The following is a 24,615-nucleotide window of genomic DNA, read 5'->3' on the forward strand; positions in this document are numbered from 1 at the left end:
GCTGACTGCAAGAACAGTGGAGGAAATTAACATCAAATTACAAAAGGTAACGTCTCTCCTGGCGGAGTTGGTGCTCCTGACAGCCAAAAATAGCCAACTCAGTACTAAAGAGACCGACCATAGCGTTGCCCTCCCTCTAGACCATCATGTACAGGGGTGCAACCGGCCCAGACTTGATAACCAAGAGACTACAAATACTAAAAACAACAAAAGCGAAAGTAGGGACCTGATCCTACAAAGTACTCAAGTAGCTCTGGACATATATCCTTTTAATGGTATCCTGCCTTACTGGAAATCAATCGACAGTGTGAAGAGAAACTTTAAGCTTTTACTAAATATCCATTGCAACACTCTGATCGCGATAAACTTGCTTTGCACGGACCCCCAGCACACTAGACTCACGCTGACATTTTCTGACTCAGCTACCCCTAAAATGCTATTGAAATATAGGGCCATTTTACAGGACTATAATATTGTTTTGAGGCGTGTTTTTAAAGACACAGAACGAAAACAACTACTGCCAAACTTGTCATATAGCCGGACCAACTCCAAGCAATCAGCACCCTCTCTGCCGAAGGGCTTTCGCCACAGGGCCATGATTCATTCGGAAGGGCCGTCAAAGATGAATATGTGCGGTGAACCCAGCTGCAACACTCACTTGGAGAGGAAAACATCAGACCAAAAAGGTCAAACACACAAAGAACGCCAGCCCAAGCTAGATAATTCAAAGATAGGACTCTCCATTACGCCTTTGGCAGATCCAGAATTTCACCACCCTCTATCCCAACTGGAATCTGATCAGCCAATGCCAAGTGACGACCCTCCCAAGGGAAATGGGACACATAGAAAGCCAGAGACAGATTTAATTATCTTTGACGAAGACCCCCCGATGGCACCAGCAATCCAAATAACACCGTCGATGCCGGGAAATCGGGAAAATGCTGCAAATCAACCCCGAGAACAACAACACCGTGCATACCCTAAGAACGGTTGCATCATTACCGAACCAGTGGGAGAGCTGATAACAATTTCCCCACCACAATGAAGCCAAGCCAGTTATGGAACGAGCAGCTTTAACATTATCTCATGGAACATAGCGGGTTGGGCTAACAAACTTGGGGACGAGCCATTTCGTGATTATATAATGGGTTTTGACATAATAATGCTGCAGGAAACTTGGGCAACTGATAACATAGCTCTTGACGGTTACGACGTCTATGAAATCAAGGCCTCTAAACCGCTTGGAAGGGGACGACCGAGGGGGGGCCTAGTAACTCTGGTTTCCACTCAATTGACGTCACAAGTTATTGAGTGCTCAGTTTTCGAGCAGCTGGCACTGGGGATCACCTTGCATATGGAATCCAAGAGTATTATTTTTGTTTCAGTGTATATTCCACCATATACAGTGCAAACACAGATAGAGAGCACGTGGCGTAAAATCCATAGTTTCCTTTATTCCCTACAAATTAGGTACCCTGGCTCACCATTTTACCTAATGGGAGATATGAATGCCAGAATAGGCTCAAATGATGATAGCCTGGAAATAAAATTCCCAATATTAAGAGATCTAAAGGAAAATAGCGCCCTCTTGCTAAACCCACCCCCACGTAGACATTCGAAAGATTGCCAAATCAACTATGCTGGATTCTGCCTGGCTTTTTTACAAATAAGTCTGGATCTGATCATTGCTAATGGGGCATTCCCCGGGGACAGAGAAGGCGAGTACACATTCATAAATTCAAATGGGGCCAGCACAGTAGACTACTGTCTCACTAACAGACAGGCCTTCGAATCAATTAAAAAATTCACAATAGATAATAGGACTGAAAGTGACCACTTACCTCTTATCATCTCCATTACCGGCCAAAATTCAATTCAGCACTCTCACATAGAACATGAGGACATAGACAAAGCAAATGATCCAGCATTGCGTAGGAAAAAATGGACACCTGAGATAGCAATTGCAGTTGAGAACAGATTGAATTCACAAACTGCATTTAAGTTAAGATCAATTATAATAAACAATTTATTAATAGACTCCTCCCTGACAGCCTACGAAAATCTCATTGAGTCCTTGCAGGATGTGGTCTCGGTTAACATAAACTCAGCCGGCAAGCCACGCACTGCGAAAGGGCGCAGTTGGTTTGACCAAGAGTGCCACACAAAGAAGGAAGCCCTAAGGAACGCCTATTTGGCCTATAGAAACGCTGGATTAAGCTACTTACCTCAATCTTATTTCAAAATCAAAAAAGAGTACAAAGCCCTTTTGGCCTCAAAAAAAAGGCAGTCCGAACAAAATTCCTGGTCCCTACTATTGAATGCCTCACTAAACAATGAAACTAAACTCTTTTGGCAACTGGTCTCCGACTCAATGAGAAATAGCTCCTCAGCCCCCAGCTGTGTCATTCCAGCTCAGGTTTGGGAGAACCACTTCAGAAACATATTTATGGAAAGTCCAAACCTCCCTTCCAGTTCACAGGAGGATGACAGGGTACAATTGTCACTGCTCCCTAATTGGAGGCCGGTAACTGTGGAGGAAGTCCATACATTAATTGGGAAGCTGAAGAGCGGAAAGGCTCCGGGGAAAGACTTTATCCCAGCTGAGGTGATTACATCAAACCAGCACTGGTGGGCCCCGCTTCTGGCAGCACTCTTTACGGTAGTAAATAACTCTGGTAAGGTACCATATAGCTGGAAACATGCTATAGTAGTCCCAATCTTTAAGAGAGGCCACCCAAATGTACCTTCCAATTATAGGCCTATTAGCCTGCTCTCAATAATTGGGAAACTATATGCCCATTTCCTCAGTAGCAAATTGACAACTTTTCTAAATGAACATAATATACTATCTGAAGCCCAGGCAGCTTTCCGTGAGAATCACTCAACAACAGACCACTGTCTAATGCTGTCCTTCCTAGCTGAGAAGTATACCAGACACCTACAGGGTAAACTCTTCGTGGCCTTTATGGACCTGAAATCAGCATTTGACTCCATCCCCAGATCCCAGCTATGGTCCAAATTGAGTCTGATCTTGCAGGACAAACGACTTCTCTTTCTTATAAAAGCCCTGTACAATGGAACCAAACTGCAGGTCCGATGCGGTCGACAGGGACAGCTATCAAACAGCATCGAGATGACTAGGGGGGTGAGACAGGGTTGTATTTTGGCCCCCACATTGTTCTGCCTATTCCTAAATGACCTAGAAGAGAACTTAATGGACCCAGATGGACACATTCCAAAAATAGGAATGAGAAGGACCCCTTTGTTGTTGTATGCTGATGACGCAGCCATCATCTCGCGTTCCAGGCCGGGCTTAAATTATCTGTTGAGGAAATTTTCTGATTACTGTTCTGGAAATGGTTTATCCATTAATTATGAAAAATCTAAAATCTTAGTCTTCGAAAGAAGATTCTCCCAGTCTAAATGGGTGCTGGATGGCCATAACCTCGAACAGGTAAAATACTTCAGCTACCTAGGGCTCACATTCCATCATACAAGATCTTGGAAGCACCATTGGCAAACCTCCCTTCAAAAGGCGGAGATTACAAAGCTAGCCATACATAAATTCTTCTTCACAAAGGGCGGCAAATATGTTCCAGCAGCCTTAAGGGTTTTCAACGCAAAGCCCGTTTCCCAACTCCTGTATGCAGCAAATGTCTGGCATAATGGGGACCTGCCAAAGCTAGATGGCTTTCAGGCAAAATTTATACGATCTCTGCTGCAGGTACCTAACTGCGTCCCCAACTCCGTACTTCTGTTGGAAGCTGGTGAATGCCCAATTTCAGCTAGAGCATGGTGGGCTGCCCTAAGACATTGGCTCAGGATTTCAGTGTTTAATCTAGGGAAGGGTCTGTACCAACATATCACCAATGAGGAATTTGTCAGCAAATGGCAGAAAACCATGGCTAAAAAAGCCACCTCTATTGGTCTGTCTCCCCCCCAACTGTATTACCTGGGCTATGAAGGCGCCCAAAAGGCTTTAAAGCAAAGATTATGGGACAATGCACACAGTGACTTGCGATCTCGGTCACACGCAGTCTGTAGTCCACTGGCAGCAGGAGTTCAATATGGGTATGTCTTTGAGTTAACACCTTACATCAAAAACCTGACAGTACCTAACTATCGAAGCCTTTTCACCAAGGCCAGACTGAATGTCTTCCCCTCTGCAGTGCTGGATGGTAGGTTGAGAGGAGTTCCCTACCAGGACAGACTTTGCTCGTGTGCTCAAGACATCGAGTCCATAAATCATATTTTGTTACATTGTGCGAAGTATGAGCAGGCCAGGGCTGAACTGATACTACCCTTGCTGGTGCCTTTCCCGGGAAAGTCAGAGGCTCACTATGTCAGGTTCCTACTGGAAGACCGGACAAAAGCTAGAACTTTGGCAGTGGCAAAGTTTTTATCGGTGGTTGAAAGAACAAATGAGCCCTATATTCCAAACAAAGTGCTTGATTAACCTGGGGGTAGGCTGTATGAATTCTGTATTGATTTGTAATGTTTTGTTGGTCTCTGGACCGTAATAAAGATTGTTTGTTTTTTTCTAGAGATGCAAGTGCTATAAAAAGAGGTTGCAAGCTAGCTTTCTCTCAATTTTAGTTTCTCTCAGTTTCTCATGTTTTGAATCTTAAATTTAGTTCTCCCAGTTTCCACATCAGTCTGTGGTTTGTTTTTTTAAAAAAAGTTCTCATGACTTACTGTGTCATCTAATATATAATTTATTTTTACACAGTTATGTCTAATGTTTTTGGAATCACTTCCCCCTCATATAATGTACTTCTTTGCAATTTATAATGCCATTTCCCTAAAATAATGCACTTTTCCCTTATATACACTTTTTGTACATATTTTTGTTTTGAGAACCACATCACTAAATTATTGAGACATACTACCCTCAACACTTACATTTTAGCACAGTGATCTAAGGATCATAGTGTTAAGCTGTCAGTTTCTGATGTAAATTCTGAAGAAACAGTTTGGAATTGCACAACAAATTATAAAAGGTAAACTGAAACAGCATTTATATAAATAGCAGTCCATCTTTATTTGCTGTTCTCCATCAGGCACACTTAAAATTTCTTTTCTTTCCTTGAAATAAATGTAATGAAGAAAACTAGTGAAGTGTCATTGAAACTTAATCAAGATCGCATTTCCAAACTCATTAAGTGTCATTGCTTCTTGGGAACATTAAGATTTCTAAATTAGATTAAAGCTCCCATTTTAAGCCTTAGAAGATTTGAAATGTTGCTTTTAAATCTAGATTAATTGCTACAATCCGCTTTAGTTGCGTCATTCCCATATAGTCTTGTGTTCTCTGTAATAGGCATTTGTACCCAAGGCGAATAATCAGGCATGGTTAATGAAATACCATAAATGTTTGTGGAAGATTAATAGAATTTCAGAAAACATTTCTTTTATATTTCGACCAACCTGTCTGTGTAAATAATGTTAAGTGCATATTTTTCCTGTGGTAAAGATTAGTAAGAAATCTTCCTGCTCGTATGGTGAGCTTTTTCCTATGTTGTGTGATTTACAGAGTGAAATTCACTCCTTAAAGAAAGCCTCATAAAATGTCTATCCACCAATGAATTTTTAGAGGAAATTGATGTTGTTAGTATTGGATACTGTCATTTTCAAACACTCCACAAAACATCAGAGTCTTATTGCAGGAGTTCATTTTAATGTAGTGACACACTACCTCAGCTTTGGACATAAATTTCCAAGAAAATATACCCCCTTTCTTTCTTAATATTTTTATTATTTAAGAAACGAATGCAAATATTAAAATAATAACAATAACAGAAAACTGTGTATGTGTGTGTTGACGTGTATCTGAAATGAAAACATATTGGCATTCAAAGTGAATGAAATAAATTGCAAATGAAATAAAATTTATATTATATGAATGCTATAAACCAAAAAGTTTTCCCGAGGTGTCTAATGTTAGATACATCCAGAAATAAAGTTTACAGAGTTCCTAATAATGCATGTGGGAGAATATTTCCTTGTTGCGTTAATATTTTATGAACACAGTCCATTTTTCAAAATACTCTCTTGATTTTAACATCTTTTCTCCAAGCTTGTATGATGAAAATGCCAGTTTGCACCATTATAGCACATCAGTAATTTTCTGGATATGTTGTACTTGCCAGTTCTCATGACCATTTGTAGCATGACAAAGCTACCACGAATTGACTGTGCCCTACAGTTTTGCTAAAGTGAAGTAGTTTGGAGTATTCAAAGATACAGAAACTGCCAGATATGACATTGTGGTTAAGCCAAGTTTTTGAAGCCTTTTTAGGACTTGCTGAATTGTAAACTCATTCTACGATGAAGCAACCGCACAACTGTTTTCCCTGCACAAGAAGATCATAAAAAGTCAACTCCTAGTGATTCTGCAATACCAAATATGGTTGTGGGAATCATTACGAAGACATTTTCAGCTAGCTTTTGTAGCCATGAAGTGCATTATTTTCTAACAGAAGTCATGGTGCATATAGTATAATAGAAACAGAGATACTTTCACAGCCTTTCTTAAGTTACATATTCTCTCCAACACAAGCATCAATGTTGGGAGAATGTTTGGAAACCTGTGATAATGTGAAAGGAATGTGTGAACTCAAGTTCGTTGCATTTGCACTGAATATATATTGTATATTACTATGGACTCTAAAAAAAAACCAACTTCTTTTAGAAGGCATGTTTTCTTATTTCTCTGCAAAGGTTGCTATCTTATAAAGGGATGCTCATATAATGTTGTAACCAGATGAAAGCTAACCTTTTGCTTCAAGCTCATCAGACCTATGACAGATTCCGTAGGCACAATGAATCATGATAATTATACATGGGTGAGAGCATTTCATAGCTGTTTAAGGATGGGTTGTTTGCAACAGTGTGAATCTAGGACATAAAAAGAATTGTCTATAGCATTTGGAATCCATTTACCTTGGACAGTGCACCAAAGACTTCATGTTTCGTTCCTCCAAGGGAAAAGATGACTCCTCATCAAAACAAATTAAAGCTGGTCAAAGGAAACTTTTAAAGAAATGAATTGAAAGCATTTGAGGCTGAAAGAAAAAGCAGCTAAAGAGTTACACCACCACTTCAATCATTATAGCCCTTAGACAACATGATCCCCAAAAGAACATTTCAGATGGCTTCTAAGCCTTGAGGTTCATTTTGAGTTGTAGCTTCCTGAAGACTGCTTTGAACCCCTGTGCAAAATATTTCCTAGCCTTTTTTCTCCTGTTTCCATGAGACGGCACTTTGGAATAGTTCTTTATATCTTAATCACTGAGATAGAGATTAAATGCAAGGTGTTCCTTCAGGAAGACCAATATAAACCATGGCAGTACCAGTAGGGCAGGCATGGCCAAACTTGGCCCTCCAGATGTTTTGGGATTACAATGCACATCATCCATAGCTAACAGGACCAGTAGTCAGGGGTTATGGGAATTGTAGTCCCAAAACATCTGGAAGGCCAAGTTTGGCCATGCCTGCAGTAGAGTGTCAGTATATTACTAGTTGTTCCTATGACCAATAAGATTGTTACATACTGATGAGACAAACTATGATTGATATATCTCCTACTGAAGTATGGGCACAACTCCTACTGCAGATTCAAGGTGGAGTAGGATTTTACAATACCTTTATAAACTACTGGAGGTATAGCTTGTATTTCTGTGCTAATATTGTTGCTCTGCATTTTCCATCTCTATCATGAATTTAGCTATGAGTGTAGCGTCTGCTTTAAAATGCTTTCCCTTTCTGTGAGCAGTTCCTGCATTACCAGCAACTCTAGAGTTGAATTAGCTCTTTCTGTGCCAATAAATATGTGCAGATTCCTTCTGCCAGCTGGCATTCCAGCAAACCTCATTGTAGGTGTTTGTGAGGAAGTTAGAGAACAGAGGGAGTGGTGCCACCTGGGTGCTATGCTAATGCTCGTGCCTCAGCCTTCCACTCTAGAGACTGCAGTGACTGTACCTCTTCCCCGTGAGGATTGCAGTGAAACAGTTCATTGTGCTGTGTGCATCTGGGCCATGATCCTGCAAGGAAAAGTGCTCATGAGTGTTTGCCCAGCAGTAGTTGGGGCGGAAGACCTGACCTTTGCCAGTAGAAAGTGTACCTGTGTGTGTGCATGAATGCTTCCTCTATGTGTGGTAGACACAGCTCCCTGCTGGAGGGGAAGAGCGCTGTGCCAATACAATTCAGACAAGGCACACTATTCAACATATTGCAAAGAGGGCGGGAGAAGACATGGGAGACAGTTACAATGGTTATATTTTGCAGCATAGCTGTTCCCTTCTCTTGCTTACCGGCATGGGTTGTTCTGTCCTCATATCCCCCGTTGGTGGAATGGGATTAGGTATTGGATGTTTGTGTCTGGAGATCTGAGGAAGAGTACCTGTCAGAGTTCTAGGAAAGTAAGTGTTAACAATATGCTAAGGAAGGAAGTCTCATTTGCTTGCCTATTTAGTGCACTGAAGTTGCGCCCATCCCATTCCCCAATAACAGGACTCAGGAGTGCCCTTTGCTTCCTAGAGCAATGTCTTAGCTTGCTTTGCCATGCATAGCACATCCTGTGACTTTGAATCTTACCTTGCCTGCAAGTCTGCAATTGACTGGAGTGTCACCTTAGTCCAAAGGAGTATAAGATATGGTATGAGCGTGCTCTTTCCCCCACCTAGCCTATGTCTTGCTTTCTACTTCATCCCATTTAACCATCCCACTAGTGTATCTTACCAGTGAAACAGCCCCACTGGCAGGGTGTTCCACCAACAGCTGTCATGGCTTTATCGTATCTAGCATCCCACTGATACAGTACACCTTCTGCCGAAACCTGTGACACCTCAGCAAGCTTTATAACACATTGTTTCCCTGCACTGGCACTAATTCTAAATTTCCAGTTCTTTAGGCTGCTGAGATTGCCAGGAAGGGCTGTAATAGAGCATAAAACACCACTGTATTAAGATAAATATATTCAAATTTATTACACATAGCCCTGAGAAGTAAAGACAGAAGGCCTATGATTGATCATTCCACACAAAATATGAATCCATCATATTAGCTGAACTGGTCCAGGTGGATTTTAAAAAATGGCTGGAAGATGAGAACTCATATAGTTCAGAATAAACAGAGATGATGTGGAAAAGGTGTCTTACATTAATCTTATCTCAGCGGAGAAGTATATTTATAGATGAAGCAAGACTTGCTAGACTCAAAGCTAGAGGCAGTGGGGGTAGACACTCTAATGTGCTATTGGCAAAAATAGAGAATTGTTCCTGTTAGCTGGTGGTTAGTAAGAGTAGGTTTCAAGTGTATGAAATGCAGACTTCCAGATCATTGTTTGAGGAATGGACACCTTAGAAGAACTATTTTGTGTCTGTCGTCTTTGTTCCTTTCTGCTGTATGCCACGATGTTTAGCATTAAACATGGCAGTCAAAGTTCTTTTTCATGCCATGCCCTTATGTTCGTTTGGTTGCCCTTACACCACTTGTCCTCCAGCTATCTCCAGATCTATTTACTTATGTGGTGCTCCCCAGTAAATCATGGGGCTAATTGAGCTCCACAGTCCTGGAGAGGACACTTGGGTACAATTTCTTAATGGCCCACTGCTCCTCACCGTTCCATAGTGGGACTAGGAACTCAGAAGAATTGCTAGCATTGGCTACTGGAAAATCTCCCAGAGTATTCAGGAATCCATTGGTTCTCATGAGTCTCCAGGATCAGACCATCTTAATAGGTCCCTCATCCCTGCAGGTTATTACTATTGTGTAGTATTGCTATTAGTAATAATCTTAGGATTAATTATTGTCAGGGGCTCAGGAACAGAGGCACAGGGGAGAGAGGAAATGGAGAGCGAGGGGGAGGAATCTGAGGGCAGCGGAGGGCAGAATGACAGTGACCCGAGAGATTCCATGAGCCTCTCCAGTGAATCAGAAGATTCCCAGAAGGGGGCGCCGATGGCCATGGCAAGGGGGGTCCCAGGGGCGACACACCAGAAGCAGGGGGCCAGCGGAGACTCCCAGAGCAGTAGCTGGAAATCAGGGCCAGCTTCCCCACCAGAGCGTAGTGGGGGGGAAGAGTCCCATAGGTCAGAGTCAGCGTCTCCTCCGGCAAGCAGGGAGGAGGAGTCAGGCCCAGCTAGCGTCTCCGGAGAGGGGAGCAGTGACAGGAGCAGTATAACGGTCAGAAGGAAGGTGGCAGGCTGGGCGCGCGCGCCAAGTTCAAATGTACAGGCGCGCGGGACAGCAGGAAGCCCGGATTGGGAACCAGGTCCTAAAGCCCGCCGGAGGGAGGGGGAAGACTCGGGGGACTCAGCGTCAGAAGAGTCTAGAAAGGGGAAAACCCCGGCGGACAGGCGGACCCAGAGGAGGAGAGAACAAAGGAAGAGGTGGAGCAAGGCTAGGGTCTTAAACTGGTGTCTGGGGGGAGGAGACTCAGACGGAGCTTCGGCGGTCTAGGGTTTAAGACGTAGAGCTGCGCGCCGTGGCTGTAAATGAGAAACTGAACTTCAATAAAGACTATTTAATATAGCAACGGACTGGCGTTGGTCCTCTGTGAGCTGGGACCTGAGGCAGCTCTGACAATTATGTTAATCGTATTTCTCATACATTCCGACAGAATGCCACCTGCTGCCTGCGAAGAGCTTTTAGGTTAGATCAGGCCAGGAAGACTCAATAAAGGGAATTCTGTGTAGAGAGAGACAGAAGACAAAAATACACTGATGGACTTAAGAAGTGCAAAGTGTTCTGTGTTAATTACATAACAATATTTTGAATTACTTCTGCACTGATGCTAGTTCTACAGGTTTCTGGTATGCAGGGGCATTGATACATTTGCTGTCTGCTCAGCTGCAACTACAACATTTCTCAGAGCGGGGGGGAGAGTGTTACAATACTTTAAAGACTTGGAAATGTCATTGGTTTGTAAAAGCATTAGCCTACTTCATTGGTTTTCAACCAGTGTGCTGTAGCCCCCTGGGTGCCTTGAATGATGGTCAGGGGTACTGCAGGCAACAATGGCCTCTGTCCCTCTTTCCTTTCCTCCCTCTCTCTGATGCCTTACCATGTCTCTGCCTTCCAAAGGTTTGCACAGCTGTTTGTTGCAACAGGCCTGGCTACCAACTCCCCAGGTGGATGGTGCCTCTGGGGCTAGCCAGGGGGTGCTTCCCAGGCCCCTGTGGGGCAGTGGGAGGAGGCACCTCTCTTTGGGGCGGGGTGGGGAGAGACGAGGGGTGGCAGCAGTGACTGCCCAGAAGACTCCCAAGGAGAGAGGAGGAGAGAGGAGGTTGAGGGAACACTCCACAAGGGAGGGTTTTGGAAAGAGGATGAGAGGCTGCCAGCTCGGCAGGCAAGGGGTGACATAACTGGGCTCCCGAACCCCACAGGGGTACTGCAGAAAGAAGGTAGTTGGTTAAGGGAGCCATGGACCCCAAAAAGTTGAAAACCTCTGGTCTACTTCATCAAATATAGAAAAGAGAAGGTCGTAGTGCTGAACTATAATTTACTGGGGGAACAAAGGTGAGGCAATAGGAATTGCTCTTCTGCCAGCACAGTTAAATTCCTGCAGAGGTACATCTGAGGAAGCAGATGGCTTATTCAGAATGCTTAACTATTAAAAAATTGATTTAGTCTTTTTTCTTGCACCAAGTAAAATAACTTTTATTCTGAAATATATGTCCTAGAGCAAAGTAGCATAACTTAAAATAAGTTTCAAGAGAGGAAAGAGAAAACTTACTTTTAATGAGCAATCTTTATTGTAAACTGAACAGTAATAGATATATCCAGTTTGTGAGGAGTTCTAGAAAAAGCGTGATTTCTGACACAGGGAAAAAGAATACTTCTTATTTATTTAGATGTGGTGGCACCAATGGGTGGGGCTCAAAAGTTCTTGTGGCTTTGACTACAGATTTTACTTGGTATCCACTCCTATTTGCCTCTGCCAAACCTGCCATGCTTCTGTCCAGCTCCATTTTCCTCCCTGTACCTACTAATTTAAGGGCTTTCTGTTAGTATGTGTATGCATTTAATGAAGTCACAGCTGGAAACTGTCAAGTGGTCCGGCAGTTCATTCTTGTGCGTGTTTACGCAGAATTAAGTCCCTGTGTGTTTACTGGGGTTTCCTCCTAGGAAAGTGTGCAGTGGACTGGGACTGGAGAGCAGGAGGGATCCATATCTGGATTTTGCCATTAGCCTGGAGAACTTGGACCATTGAGTAGCTACATAGCAGCCCCCCAGGAATAACATCCTTGTGTGTCTTGCGTTTTTAATTTGTAAACTGGATGATGAAGCCTCATCCCCCGCTCTCCCTTTTGTAAGGACAGTCGGCTGGATCAGACCAAGGGCCCATCTAGTCCAGCATCCTGTACTCACAGTGGCCAACCAGATGCCTGTGGGAAACCAGCAAGCAGGATTTGAGCGCAAGAGCACTCAGCCCTCCTGTGGTTTCCAGCAGTTGGTATTCAGAAGGGCTTCCTCCAGCTTTGGAGCAAAGAGCACAGCCATTGTGGCTAATAGCCATTGACAGATGATGAATTTGTGTAATCCTATTTTAAAGCAATCCAAGTGGGTAGTCATCACTGCCTCCTATGAGTTCCATAGTTTAAGTATGCACTACATAACAAGTACTTTCTTTTTTATCTGTCGTGAATCTTCCAACATTCAGCTTCATTGGATGTCTATGAGTTCTAGTGTTATGAGAGAGGGAGACAAACTTTTCTCTGTTTACTTTCTCCATGCCACGTATAACTCTATCACCAATGTGAGCCAAACTGAGAGACAAGAATTTTCTGAAAAGCAGGATAAAAATGCAATGAAATAAATTTATAAATGTGAACTAGCCAAGTCCTTCCTACATCGTGATGATGCTTAGTTCAGTTATCTCCAAAGAATTGTAGTTCTAACCACACTTACCTAGAAGTAAATTCCATTTCGCTGAGTGGGATTTAATTCCAGTTTATTGTATTTTGGACTAGGGTGTGTTTTCTTTGGCACATGTTTTAGCATTCCTTTAATTTAATTTAATTGGAAAATTTCTATACTGCCCTTCAGCTCAAATGGTTTCCAGGGCAAATTACAAACAAAATACAAAAAAAGCAAATGAAGTCGGTACAATAAATCAGAATACGACAATATCACAATAAAAACCAGCAACCAAGAGCTGCGGTTAAAACAAGTTCAGACTCAGTATGTTATGACTTAAAAGGCCTGAGCACAGTAATAAGAGGCCTGAGTATGCTTTGCTTTATATGTCAGTGGGACAGGGCTATACACACAAGCCCCACCCCCAAAGTACTTGTGCCCCTCTCCACAGTCCCTGACCATCTATGTGTTGCATGGGGAAAGTATGCAGGGGGCTTCTACTTATATTCACTTGAACCTTTATCTGATCAAAGACTCTGAGGAAGCAGAGGCCCCAATGACGCAGAGGAGTCTGATTATATTCAAGCAAATGCGAGCAGAATCCTGCTGAAGACCTTATCCACAAGCATGGAAACAAGCATGAGATGCTTGTGAAGACAGTGGGGGACAGGGTTTGTGTTCTACCTCTGATCCCTAGCCAGTGATCAGGGTTGATGGAAGTTCTAATCCAAGAACATGTAGAAGGCATGTTGTTGGCTATTCCCAGATTAGATAATTGCTATTAGTTACGAAGCATGAAAGCAATGGGGGATGGCTATTACTTGATGTCACCCTTGTAGTCTTGACAAAGAGTCTGACCATGATGGAAACAGAATGCTAAACTAGATGGAACTTGGTTTAATCCAGAAAGGCTGGATGTTACATTCAGTTGGTTTGACTAAAAATTCTGGGGGTGCTTTTGTAACAATAGTGATGTTAAAGGGTCATTCTGTGGTTATGAACTACATTAGAACGGTGATTGCATAAAAGCTGCCTAATTCATCTCTTCATGTGACCCAATGCATCTCAGTGATTAGTTGTGCTTGTGATTATGCTAAAATAATAAAACCCGTACGTCATAATGATTGTGTATGTGAGTGAGAGAGAGCGCATTAATTGCATGAAATCATTCTGTGGATGTTTGTGAAATGATTCCTACATGTGTATATAATTAAGCTTAGCTCTTATTGGGTGAAATGGACACAATAAGAAGGCTAGTGCAAAGCCTGTTCTCTGTTTAAAATACCACCAGAGCCTATGCTGAGGACTTAACATGGGATTTAAGTAGCGCTTAGGCCTTGTGCCTTGCCCTTTGCATTTAGTTTCATTGTGAAGTGTTTTGGAAGTTAGCCTCATAAAATGTGGTTAGCTTGTTTTAAAAGTTCCTTACTGCCTCCCTCTAAAATTATAATCACATGTGAACAGTTTAAATCTAATGGTGTTAAAAGTGACATTATGGTGCCAAAGATTCATTCAGCTCATTTAATCTGGGCACCCACCTTTTCCTTTGAGGGTTTGTGTTTTTCTCAAAGGCTCCATGTTCTTCAGTATAACACTGCAGGGGTACAATGAACTGCCTTGTTTTATGCATTTTCCATTTTTGAAGTAGAGCCCAGTGAAGGTATCCAGATGTATTACACATGCTCTTTGCAAAGAAGCTCGATGAAGCTTACAGCAGGGGAGTATTACTGCTGGGTTCTCCCCCTTTTAACGTCTTGATTTTTCTTGGTTCATTGTTCTTCAGCTCTGAAAATTTACTATTTTCTATTCTGAGCAGATGGGGATGATAATATCAGCAAAATCCTTGCGGAGAACCAGTGAATTATGGCTACATGCAAACATTTCTAGTACTTTTTGTTTTACTACAAAGCAACTTCAAATAAATCGTCTTCGGCTTGGCTTGAAAAGTGTCTGCCTATGGTTTTTTGTTTTGTTTTTATTTGATTGGAAGTGGAAAAGTTTATGGAAGTGAGCAGTACAGTCCTATACATATTCACTTCAGTCCCCCTGAGTTCAATGGGACTACTTCCATCTTAAGTGTGCACAGTGTTGTTGCTGCAGTAATTTAATAACAGTTATTGATGGACTTAAACAGCAATCCAGAGTCTTTCTACTCCAGAGCAATCCTGTTGACTGGATTTCTGTGTGCATAATTAACAGAAGACCTAGCACCATATATGCTTCCCATTGTAGATAATGGCTATTTGCATACAAGGCATTTACATTGAAGCAGTTACCTTACTGTTATTAGTCCACCTAGGACTTTGAACATTGCTGTTAAATCTTGTGGAGACAACATTGATGGATTTCTTCATATTTCCTCTAGCTACCAGATATACCTAGCCCGCTGCTAACACTTTCACTGTCTCTTCTTGTCCACTCTAGCAGATTATTATGCTGTGTATAGATTTTCCAATAACTAGATCAAGAGCTAACATGAGATCAAATTTACTAACATTTTGACTGCTAAATTAGCAGATGATCAGATGACTATTAAGTAGAAAATAAAAGCAGAGTTTCACATCCATGGCAAGGCAGGACCCTAAGCAAAAGCCCTTCTAGTTTGCTGACTTTGGACCAAAGTCAGACAAACAAATCCATTTAGCTCAGTATTGTCTACACTGACTGGTAGCTGCTCTCCAGGGTTTCAGACAAAGACTCTTCCGCATCCTTACTTAGTGACCCTAGGAATTTAATCTGGTACTTTTTGGCATTCAAAGCAGATACACTATCCCTGAGTTATGCCACTTCCTCTAACTTCCAGGTTTTATTATTAGCCATGTTGGGCCTCATAGAGAACTAGGCTACCTTGCTACTGGATTTCCATACAGCATTTGTTCTTAGAAGAAGTGGTATGGATGTGAAACTCCTGTAATATAGGAGATCTTCAGCTGTCTCATCAAGAGACAGTTCTGCTGTCTTTCTGCAATCACTTAAACCTTGTAAAACAATTCTTTATTCTACAGGACAAAGCCTTTCTTCCTGAATCATAGTGGTATTAATATTTCCATCCATTTAATTGTAGAAGTCCCACTTAAGATTGATCAGGCCTCAAATCCTCCAGGTGGGGTGGTCCCCCTCTACAAATAGGTTGGTGAAATAACAGCTACCTTCTACGATGATTCCTACACCCAATTCTCCCCTAATGTGATTGATGTTTGATAGCAAAGTAGTTGATTTCATAAACATAAGACAGTGGAAAGAACGTTTCAACACCCCATGCAACTCTACTGTAACTGGAAACACTGTATTTTAGCTCCCTTTAGGGCCTTGAAAATTATTAACAGTATTTATGGTCGCTACAGTGTAATGGTTGGCAGCTGGGATGCAATTTAACATCATCTGGCAACTTAATAGGAAAACCTCCGTTTTTCATCCTTATTTCTATTAGTACCACCACCGGGTGTAGTTCTGATGCACATTCCTATATACAGACTTCCAGCAGAAAGTGTAGGTCACTCTTTTCAAGGGACAGGTGACAGAACTTGTAGGCTGATGAATAAATATTTGCCCTGGAATGCAAGGGTGTGCTCACTTTTGCTGATATTTAGGAAGAAAAGAGAAAGAGGCTACTAATTGAGATGGGAGGATTTTCCAGGCTGCGGGTAGCAGAAAAGAAGGCACAACATAATGTGTGGGAGGAATCCATCTGAAAGTTGTATAAATCTTCATTATTAACTAAAACAAAGTTCATCAGCAAGGGAATCATCTCTTTCTACCAGCTCATCAAGTTTCCCACATTTCTTGGCATTTCCTTGTGTTGTGCTGACTCTGCTCTGTGTTTCTCCCAGTCTCTCCATCACTATCCAGTGTATATAGAATTCTTCTACAAACTGTCTTGCACTCACAGTCTGTCTAGACACTTATTTCCTATACTCCTGATTCGTCTCTCTGAGATTTGATGTCCATCTCCCATCTCCCCATCGTTCTCCTTGCATGCCGTTTTCAGAATGCAACTGTTTTCAGATGCATTAAAAAAATGACTAACTCAAAAAGAATCCCCCCGTCCAAGCAAATTAATTTGATGTGCTATAGATAACTGTATAAACTGTGCTTTTCCTTAATGTTCTTGTTTAAAATTAGCAGATGACTTGGGCTGGGGGTTGCTACCCAGCTTCTACTGGTGTGGTGCTAAACTTTAGTACCATGCTGTCTTCTAAAATTGTCTTTGAGTATTAAATTGTCTTTGAGTATTGATTGCTACTGGAAGAGAAAGTAGCAAATCAAGAGCCATTCTTCTCAATGGATCCAACCTTTGAAGAAAATACTTGGCAGCAAAACCCTGGTGCTGATTGGCATTGAAGGTGTGGGGTATACATCTTACAAATAAACAAATCCTGAGGATGTTTATACCAAAGTAAGTCCCACCAGATTTGTTAGGATTTAATGCCCTCATAAATGTAATTTGGATTACAGATTTGGTTATATTGATTAGCATGTGCTGTGTTCCTAACTAGGCTCTGTCCTTTAAATAGTTCTTTGACAATTATTTTTAAGAACTGTTAGACCAGAATTTGCTGTCGCTGACTGCCACAGTTGTGACACTTCAAATCATACTGTGTGGTTTTTCCAAACCCATGAATTTGGCTAGGATAATCCTGCCTTTTGGGTTGCAGGGGTGGGCTTGGTGAAAAAGGTGGAATGTGGTGCAGAGGGTTGAGGAGAAGGGAGGATCCCACCCAAATCAGAGGCGCTTCTGCAAATGTAGCTCCTACTGACACAAGCTATCTCTGCCTGATTTGGATGCAGATCTTCCCTCTCAGTCCTCACCCTGATCAGTTGTTGTTGTTGTTTAGTCGTTTAGTCATGTCCGACTCTTTGTGACCCTGATCAGTAGTGGTCCCCAACCACTGAAAATGGCTTTTCTAAGGGCAGGAGGAATGGAGAAGTCAACTCTCACCAGCCCTCTTCCATGGTTTTTCTTTCGAATCTGAATTGAATTGAATCTGTTACCATGTGGCCTGGGGCAAAAAAATAAACCTTTTTTTAAGTAGGCTTTTTGATGGAAAAGGAACTTAAATGTTGTATATAGAAATTAAAATGAAATGTAACTTTAGTAATAGTAGTAGTAATTTTCTTGTTCATACCCTGTCCATCTGGCTGGGTTTTCTCAGCTACTCTGGGTGGCTTTCAGCAAAATATAATAATAATAATAAAATGTCAGACGTTAAAATCTTCCCTGAACAGGACTGCCTTCAGATGTTTTCTAAAAGTTATGTAATTCTTTATCTCCCTGACATCTGATGGGAGGACGTTCCACAGGTAGGACGTCACTGCCGAGAAGGCCCTCTGCCTGGTTCCCTGTAACTTTACTTTTCACAGTGAGGGAACTGCCAGAAGACCCTCAGAAGTGGACCTCAGTGTCTGGGCTGAATGATGGAGGTGGATATGCTCCTTCAGGTATACTGGGCCAAGGCCTTTTAGGTCTCAGAAACATACTGGGAGCCAGTGAAGATCCTTTAGGGCTGGTGTTATGTGGTCTCGGCAGCCACTCCCAGTCACCAGTCTGGCTGCTGCGTTTTGGATTAGTTGTAGTTTCTGAGTCACCTTCAAAGGTAGCCCCACGTAGAGCGCATTGCAGTAATCCAAGTGGGAGATAACCAGAGCATGTACCACTCTGGTGAGACAGTCTGTGGGCTGGTAGGGTCTCAGCCGGTGTACCAGATGGAGCTGGTAGACAGAATTAACCTGGCTCCATGGACAGCTGGGAGTCCAAAATGACTCCCAGACTGTGGACCTGGCCCTTCAGGGGCACAGTTACCCTATTCCAGAGCAGGGAGTTCATTAGTGAAGTTTCCAGACACTTTAATAGACGTCTAACAGTTTTGTGTTATGGAAATGCCTTGAGTTTTTTGAGAAATGTACAACCAGGTAGCTTCACCTCCTCTAACCACAGACTTGCCCTAATGTGTGCTCCTGAATATGCAGCACTTTGTAGGAACCTAGTTGGGCAGGGAGCATAATAAGTAATAAATTATTATTATTTTGGGAATTTTTAATGTCTTATGTTTTGCTGTGTTTTTATATTCTGTTGGAAGCCACCCAGAGTGGCTGGGGCAGCCCAGTCAGATGGGTGGGGTATAAGTAAATAATAATAATAATAATAATAATAATAATAATAATAATAATAATAATAATAGCAGCAGCACCTTTCTGTGCAGCTAGAGGGACTAAAGTCAAATTGTGACTAACCTGGATACACCAAATTGAAGTCTGCTGAAGTTAAGCAAGGGGGGGGGGGGATCCACTGGCCAGTTGAGGTTTCAGGTTAAGCTAACAAGACCAGTGGTCAGGGATGATGGGGATTGTAGTCCCAAAACAGCTGGAGGGCCAAATTTGGCCACCACTGGGTTAAGGCTTTTCATGATGGGAAGAGAAAGCTCAGCAAGTCCACACATAAAACTATGTTTTTATTTTGGGCTGCTACATGGAACGAGAACATTCCATTTTTAAGTTAGCATCAAACACAATATCTCTGCCCTTTCCCTCCAGCTCATTTGGCCTATACAGATGTGAAATCGTTATAGGTTTTTTGCTTTTTTTAAATGGGTGGAGTGCTACTGCATGCTTTATGCCTTTCAGTCATCCCGTGTGGGTCCCTCCAGTTCATGTTATTGGTTTCATATGTGCTTGTGCTGTTCACGTAAAATGAAGCGTAATATTATAAAATATGTTTTCAGTGAAAAGTTTGTTTCTTGCATTCTCCCATTTCCCTGGGGTGCAAGTGAATTATATATATAAAAAAAGGTGTGGGGAGAAATTCACTTTAGTCTGTAGTTAACCGTACTACAATCAGTGGAGCTGTTCATGGGAATTGGTGCTTGTATACATACATATAAAACTGGCTGGTTTCAGTAGCATGGTATTCTGTAAAAATTAGTTCAGTTTTACTTTAAATGGTCACATTACTGGTTTGGGGTTTAGAGTAAAAGTTGACAGCAGTGGTTTTCAAGCTTCCTTTTTCAGATAACCCTTTTGACATTGGTTTGGGTGGTGAGGAATACCTGCAATGGAACCTCTGTGCATTGTAAAACATTCTGGGGGGGCCTGGTTTGTAATGTGTGGGGTGCCAATAAGGTATACTTAGCACACCTGAGAGTGCATGCGAGCGACCAGGGTTTCATTAGGGGAGTAGTAAAGCACATGGATTCTGTGAACTGAAAATAATGAATATGTAATCTTTTTGGCCTGAGGTAACTTCCTGTATATATTAATTTGATTAATATATTGCATGGTATGGCATGTAAAAACCACAAATGGCGAAGATACGGAGAAAATATGCACTTTTCTTCCATGAAAATTCCAGTGGTTTTGTAAATATTTCCACTGCTTTGATTTTTGACACTCTGGTTTTAATTAAGGAGATATTAATAGCTTCTTCAGAAAAATAAACATGCAAGGAATTCAGACTTACGGATGTTCAAGTGACATGAAACAAAACTGAATCTGTCATTTTAACTATACCACTTGGTCTATAACAGGCATTTTTGGTTTCCACAGAATATGGAATAGGATTAATATAAGAGTGGTTGCCATGTTGTTTTGAAAAAAAGGCCAACAGAATCCAGAATGGTTTAGCAGATGTATTTACTGCTCATCTGTGTTAGTAAATTAGCCAGGTTTTGAGTTTCTTAGAAGGGTAGTTGCTCAGTGGTAGTTCATCTGCCTTCCATGTGGAACACCCCAGGTTCAGTCTCCAGGTGGGGCTGGGAGAGACTCTGTCTGAAATCTTGCAAAGCTGCTTCCAGCCTGAGTACAGACTGCTGATCTAGATGTACCAATGGTCTGGCTCAATATATGGCAGCTTGCTATGCTCCTGTGTTCTTCTGTGTAGCCTTACTTTAAGCACTTTTCACTGTGCACAAGAGGACTTGTTGATCTTGTCTTTGTGGAATGTCTCTAGAAGATAGGAAAAAATTAAATCCCATTACTTCTGCAAATGATCCCACTCTTGATTTATTTTCTGAACAGGAGTGAGAGGAGAAATGTCACTTGGACGTAAGGAAGCCTTTGAAATTTTCAAGAGAGATTATGCTGATAGCATAACCATTGAAGACAATAAGCAGCTCCTTAAGCAAAGGTAAGATTTACAGTCGTACCTCGGGGTACAGACACTTCAGGTTACAGACTCTGCTAACCCAGAAATAGTACCTCAGGTTAAGAACTTTGCTTCAGGATGAGAACAGAAATCGTGTAGCGGTGGTGCGGCGGCAGCGGGAGGCCCCATTAGCTAAAGAGGTGCTCCAGGTTAAGAACAGTTTCAGGTTAAGAACGGACCTCCAGAACGAATTAAGTACTTAACCTGAGGTACCACTGTATACTGAGCTATAAAACTGAGAACACATTCTTTGGGCAGAAATACATGGTTGGGATACAGAAATCAGTTACAAGTTGATGTTCAGGTTTAAGCAAACAAATGACCTGATTGTGTTGTGTGCCATTGCGCAAGGCAAGAAGTAGAAACATTTGGGGTATCGGAATGGCAGGTCAGGAAGGTGGCAACTCCTCTGTGCAAAGCCTTTCATAAAAATGTGGGTGAAGTGGGAGAGTAGCAGGGCAGGATCATTGTTCGTATCTATGTTTTTGTATCCGTGCCAAGAGGACCAGGAATGTAATAACCACTTATGATAAGCAGATATTTAAAAAAATACCCATTACTATAATCCAAAGCAAAAGGGATGCGGGTGACGCTGTGGGTTAAACCACAGAGCCTAGAGCTTGCCAATCAGAAGGTTGGTGGTTCGAATCCCCGCGACAGGGTGAGCTCCCGTTGCTCGGTCCCTGCTCCTGCCAACCTAGCAGTTCGAAAGCACGTCAAAGTACAAGTAGATAAATAGGTATCGCTGCAGCGGGAAGGTAAACGGCGTTTCCGTACACTGCTCTGGTTCACCAGAAGCAGCTTACTCATGCTGGCCACATGACCCAGAAGCTGTACGCCGGCTCCCTTGGCCAATAAAGCAAGATGAGCGCCGCAACCCCAGAGTCGTCCGCGACTGGACCTAATGGTCAGGGGTCCCTTTTTATCTTTACCTTTATAATCCAAAGCAGTCCAATAGAGGACAGATACACATACCTGCATGTCAACTACACAGTATATTGATTTGAATGGGTACTGACACAGACCACATCAGCATCTATATGTCCACACTGCATTCTTCTCGGTCACTGCACTGTCATCTCTGTGTACCAAGAGGCAGGGATTTTTGTATCAATGAAATTCCTACTCCTGAGCCTGGACGTCTTTTAAAAGTGATGAATGACTTTATATGACTGACTTACAGTAACTGGTATTATTATCAAGCTCTTTTTTTAGTTTTAGTTAATGTTTTATTCCATTGTGTATTTTTAAATATTTCTCATTCCTTGACCCTTCAGAATTGGGCAGGCTAAATGACTGAATACATACACATGCATACATAGAATTATTTATTATTCACATAGCACTTTTAAAAGTGCAATAGAGCCTATACAAAATATTTTTAAGGTTCTGTGTAAGAAATATGTTTATAGTCTTAGAAGCAGCTGCAAAAAATTGGCTTTAAGTTTTGTCTTCACTGTTTTTGTGAAGCAGTGTGATTAGCCCTTATATCATGTATCAAATGGCAAATACAAGTTCAGAGCAACAGAAATGCCTGTTTCTGGAGAATTTATTGGTCAGTAGGTGCTCCTGACAAGGTTAAAAAAAAGCATAATACATATAAAAAGGAGGGTTATAATAAGTATGTTTACCAAACACCATATGTGCAGTTTCCAAATTGTGATTTTTACTGGTACAGTTCTATGTTTGTAAGTATATACTGTATTGAAGGACCAAAAAGCAATATAAAAAAATTAATAAATAATAGATACACAAGACACCACTCAAAGAACAACAGTTTCCTCATCTAGGCCCACAGCCTAAAACTCACAGCTTATTCTAATATTGCATGTTATCTCCATTCCAGGAGTCCTTTGTGATATTATATTCATGGAATCATTTTGACCTCTTTCTTCTTCAGTTTCCAAATTTCCTTTTTCTGTAGAAGTAACAATACTTTGTCATCTAGTACATTAGGTGAAACATTTTGAGGGTCTTTGATAAAAGGTTTTAGCAGTGCTATTTTTCTAGAAAAAGAGGTGCTGGAACTCACCACGAACTTCTCTCTTGTTCTCTTAACAATGAAAAGGGCGCCTACTTGAGAGGTGTTGGAACTGAGTTCTGGTGGGTTCTGGCTGACAAAAAGGCCTGAGTATTAGAATAGGAGAGTTAATTAGCATTCAGACCACAGGAGCATGGTGACTCTCCAGGAAATTCCATCACAACTCCAAACAAGGTTGCCTGTCCAATGATTCATAATTTTCCATTTCTACATTTGGCACTTATATGTGGCGCATCTCCAGGACTCACTGAACACAAGAAGAAGCCTGGGAATTCTGGAGATAAACATAGGTACTTAGACAGATGTCTTGCATCTCTTTTCATAGTCCTCTCACACTTTATACTCCTTTATCCTTCCCAGACATCTGCTTTTGATTTTTATTCCTTTGGTTGTGCCTTCTTTTATTATATTCTTTATTCTGATAACTATCTTTCACTCCACCACGGACATTGTGTTCAGAACCATCACATATCTGATCAATCATTATCTTCAGCTAGAGTGATAGATGCCCATATACTTTTGGAAGCTGTGGTTTGAAAGTTTTCTCTCAGAATGATAAAGAGGTATATTATTGCTTACTATGGATATAACAGAGAGCAAACAAGGCACGTGTCTCTACCTAACAGGGCTGAGACATGAGGTAATATGGTATTTCCACCTTCTGTTATGCACCATTATCTGCAAATCCTGAGATCATGGCCATTGTACTTTTTCAAAATCTGTGATTTTGCAGAGGCTATGGCTGTGTCAAAATGAACAAATATACGCACAATGTAACTGGCTGTGTTTAACTATATAAATTCTTTATACATCATATAAACATAACTCCTTTCACATTATCTAATTGAGTAGAAGCAATTAAAGACCAACATTTAGAACAGGAAATACAAATAGATCAATTCTTATATATGTAATGTCCAAATAGAAGCTTTTGTGTTCCACGTATGTCTTAGCCAAAACAAGTGTCAGACGTAACAACTTTAAGGAGCAGTACTTGCAAAAGATGAACTTTTCTTCGTAATGTTCCACATTTACCTTTGCAAAGTATGGCTGTTGTATTCAGCTGCTGTATGCAGGTATCAGATGAAGGATACGGAAGATCTTAACATGTGCCTTTGCAAAATATATTGCTGTATGCCGGTGTCAGACGAAAGAATTTAAAATGTGACAAGGATTCCCGGAATAATGCCTTGTTTCACCCTGCCGGGCTTCATCAGCCATGCATACTCATATTTTGTGTATCAGAGACATGGAACGAGTGACATGTCAGATACCGCATGTTGGTTGAATTTACGTAACTATCGGTTTGACAGTGTTGTGTCAAAACGAAGGCATTAATATGTATGTGAGTCACTATGTCCATGTGTTTGTGTGTATACTTTGATCCATGAGGGCATTCAGTTTTCTATGCTTCCAAATCTGTGTAGATGTTTCCCCACTCACACTAATGGGCAGTGCTTGCTGGAATGCAATGGGACTATATGTTGCTTTCCTCTCCTCTCAGTTAGTCCTTCCTCACTCTCCATAACTTTTACGGAGCTTTTATTTTTGAGGAATTGTGTGTGTGTGTGTGTGT

The 24,615-nt window shown here is 41.6% G+C and overlaps 1 protein-coding gene across 1 annotated transcript in view; it reads left to right on the forward strand.

The window, feature by feature from the left end:
• The window catches only part of KIF6 (kinesin family member 6), a 151,446-nt gene that overhangs the window by 67,158 nt on the left and 59,673 nt on the right, over positions 1 to 24,615 (forward strand). The window contains exon 14 of the mRNA XM_028724406.2: positions 20,872 to 20,980. Coding sequence (XP_028580239.2) covers positions 20,872 to 20,980 — 109 coding nt within the window. The remainder of the gene's footprint in view (positions 1 to 20,871; positions 20,981 to 24,615) is intronic.

Source organism: Podarcis muralis, chromosome 3 (assembly GCF_964188315.1).
Source record: "Podarcis muralis chromosome 3, rPodMur119.hap1.1, whole genome shotgun sequence".
NCBI classification, from domain to species: Eukaryota; Metazoa; Chordata; class Lepidosauria; order Squamata; family Lacertidae; genus Podarcis; species Podarcis muralis.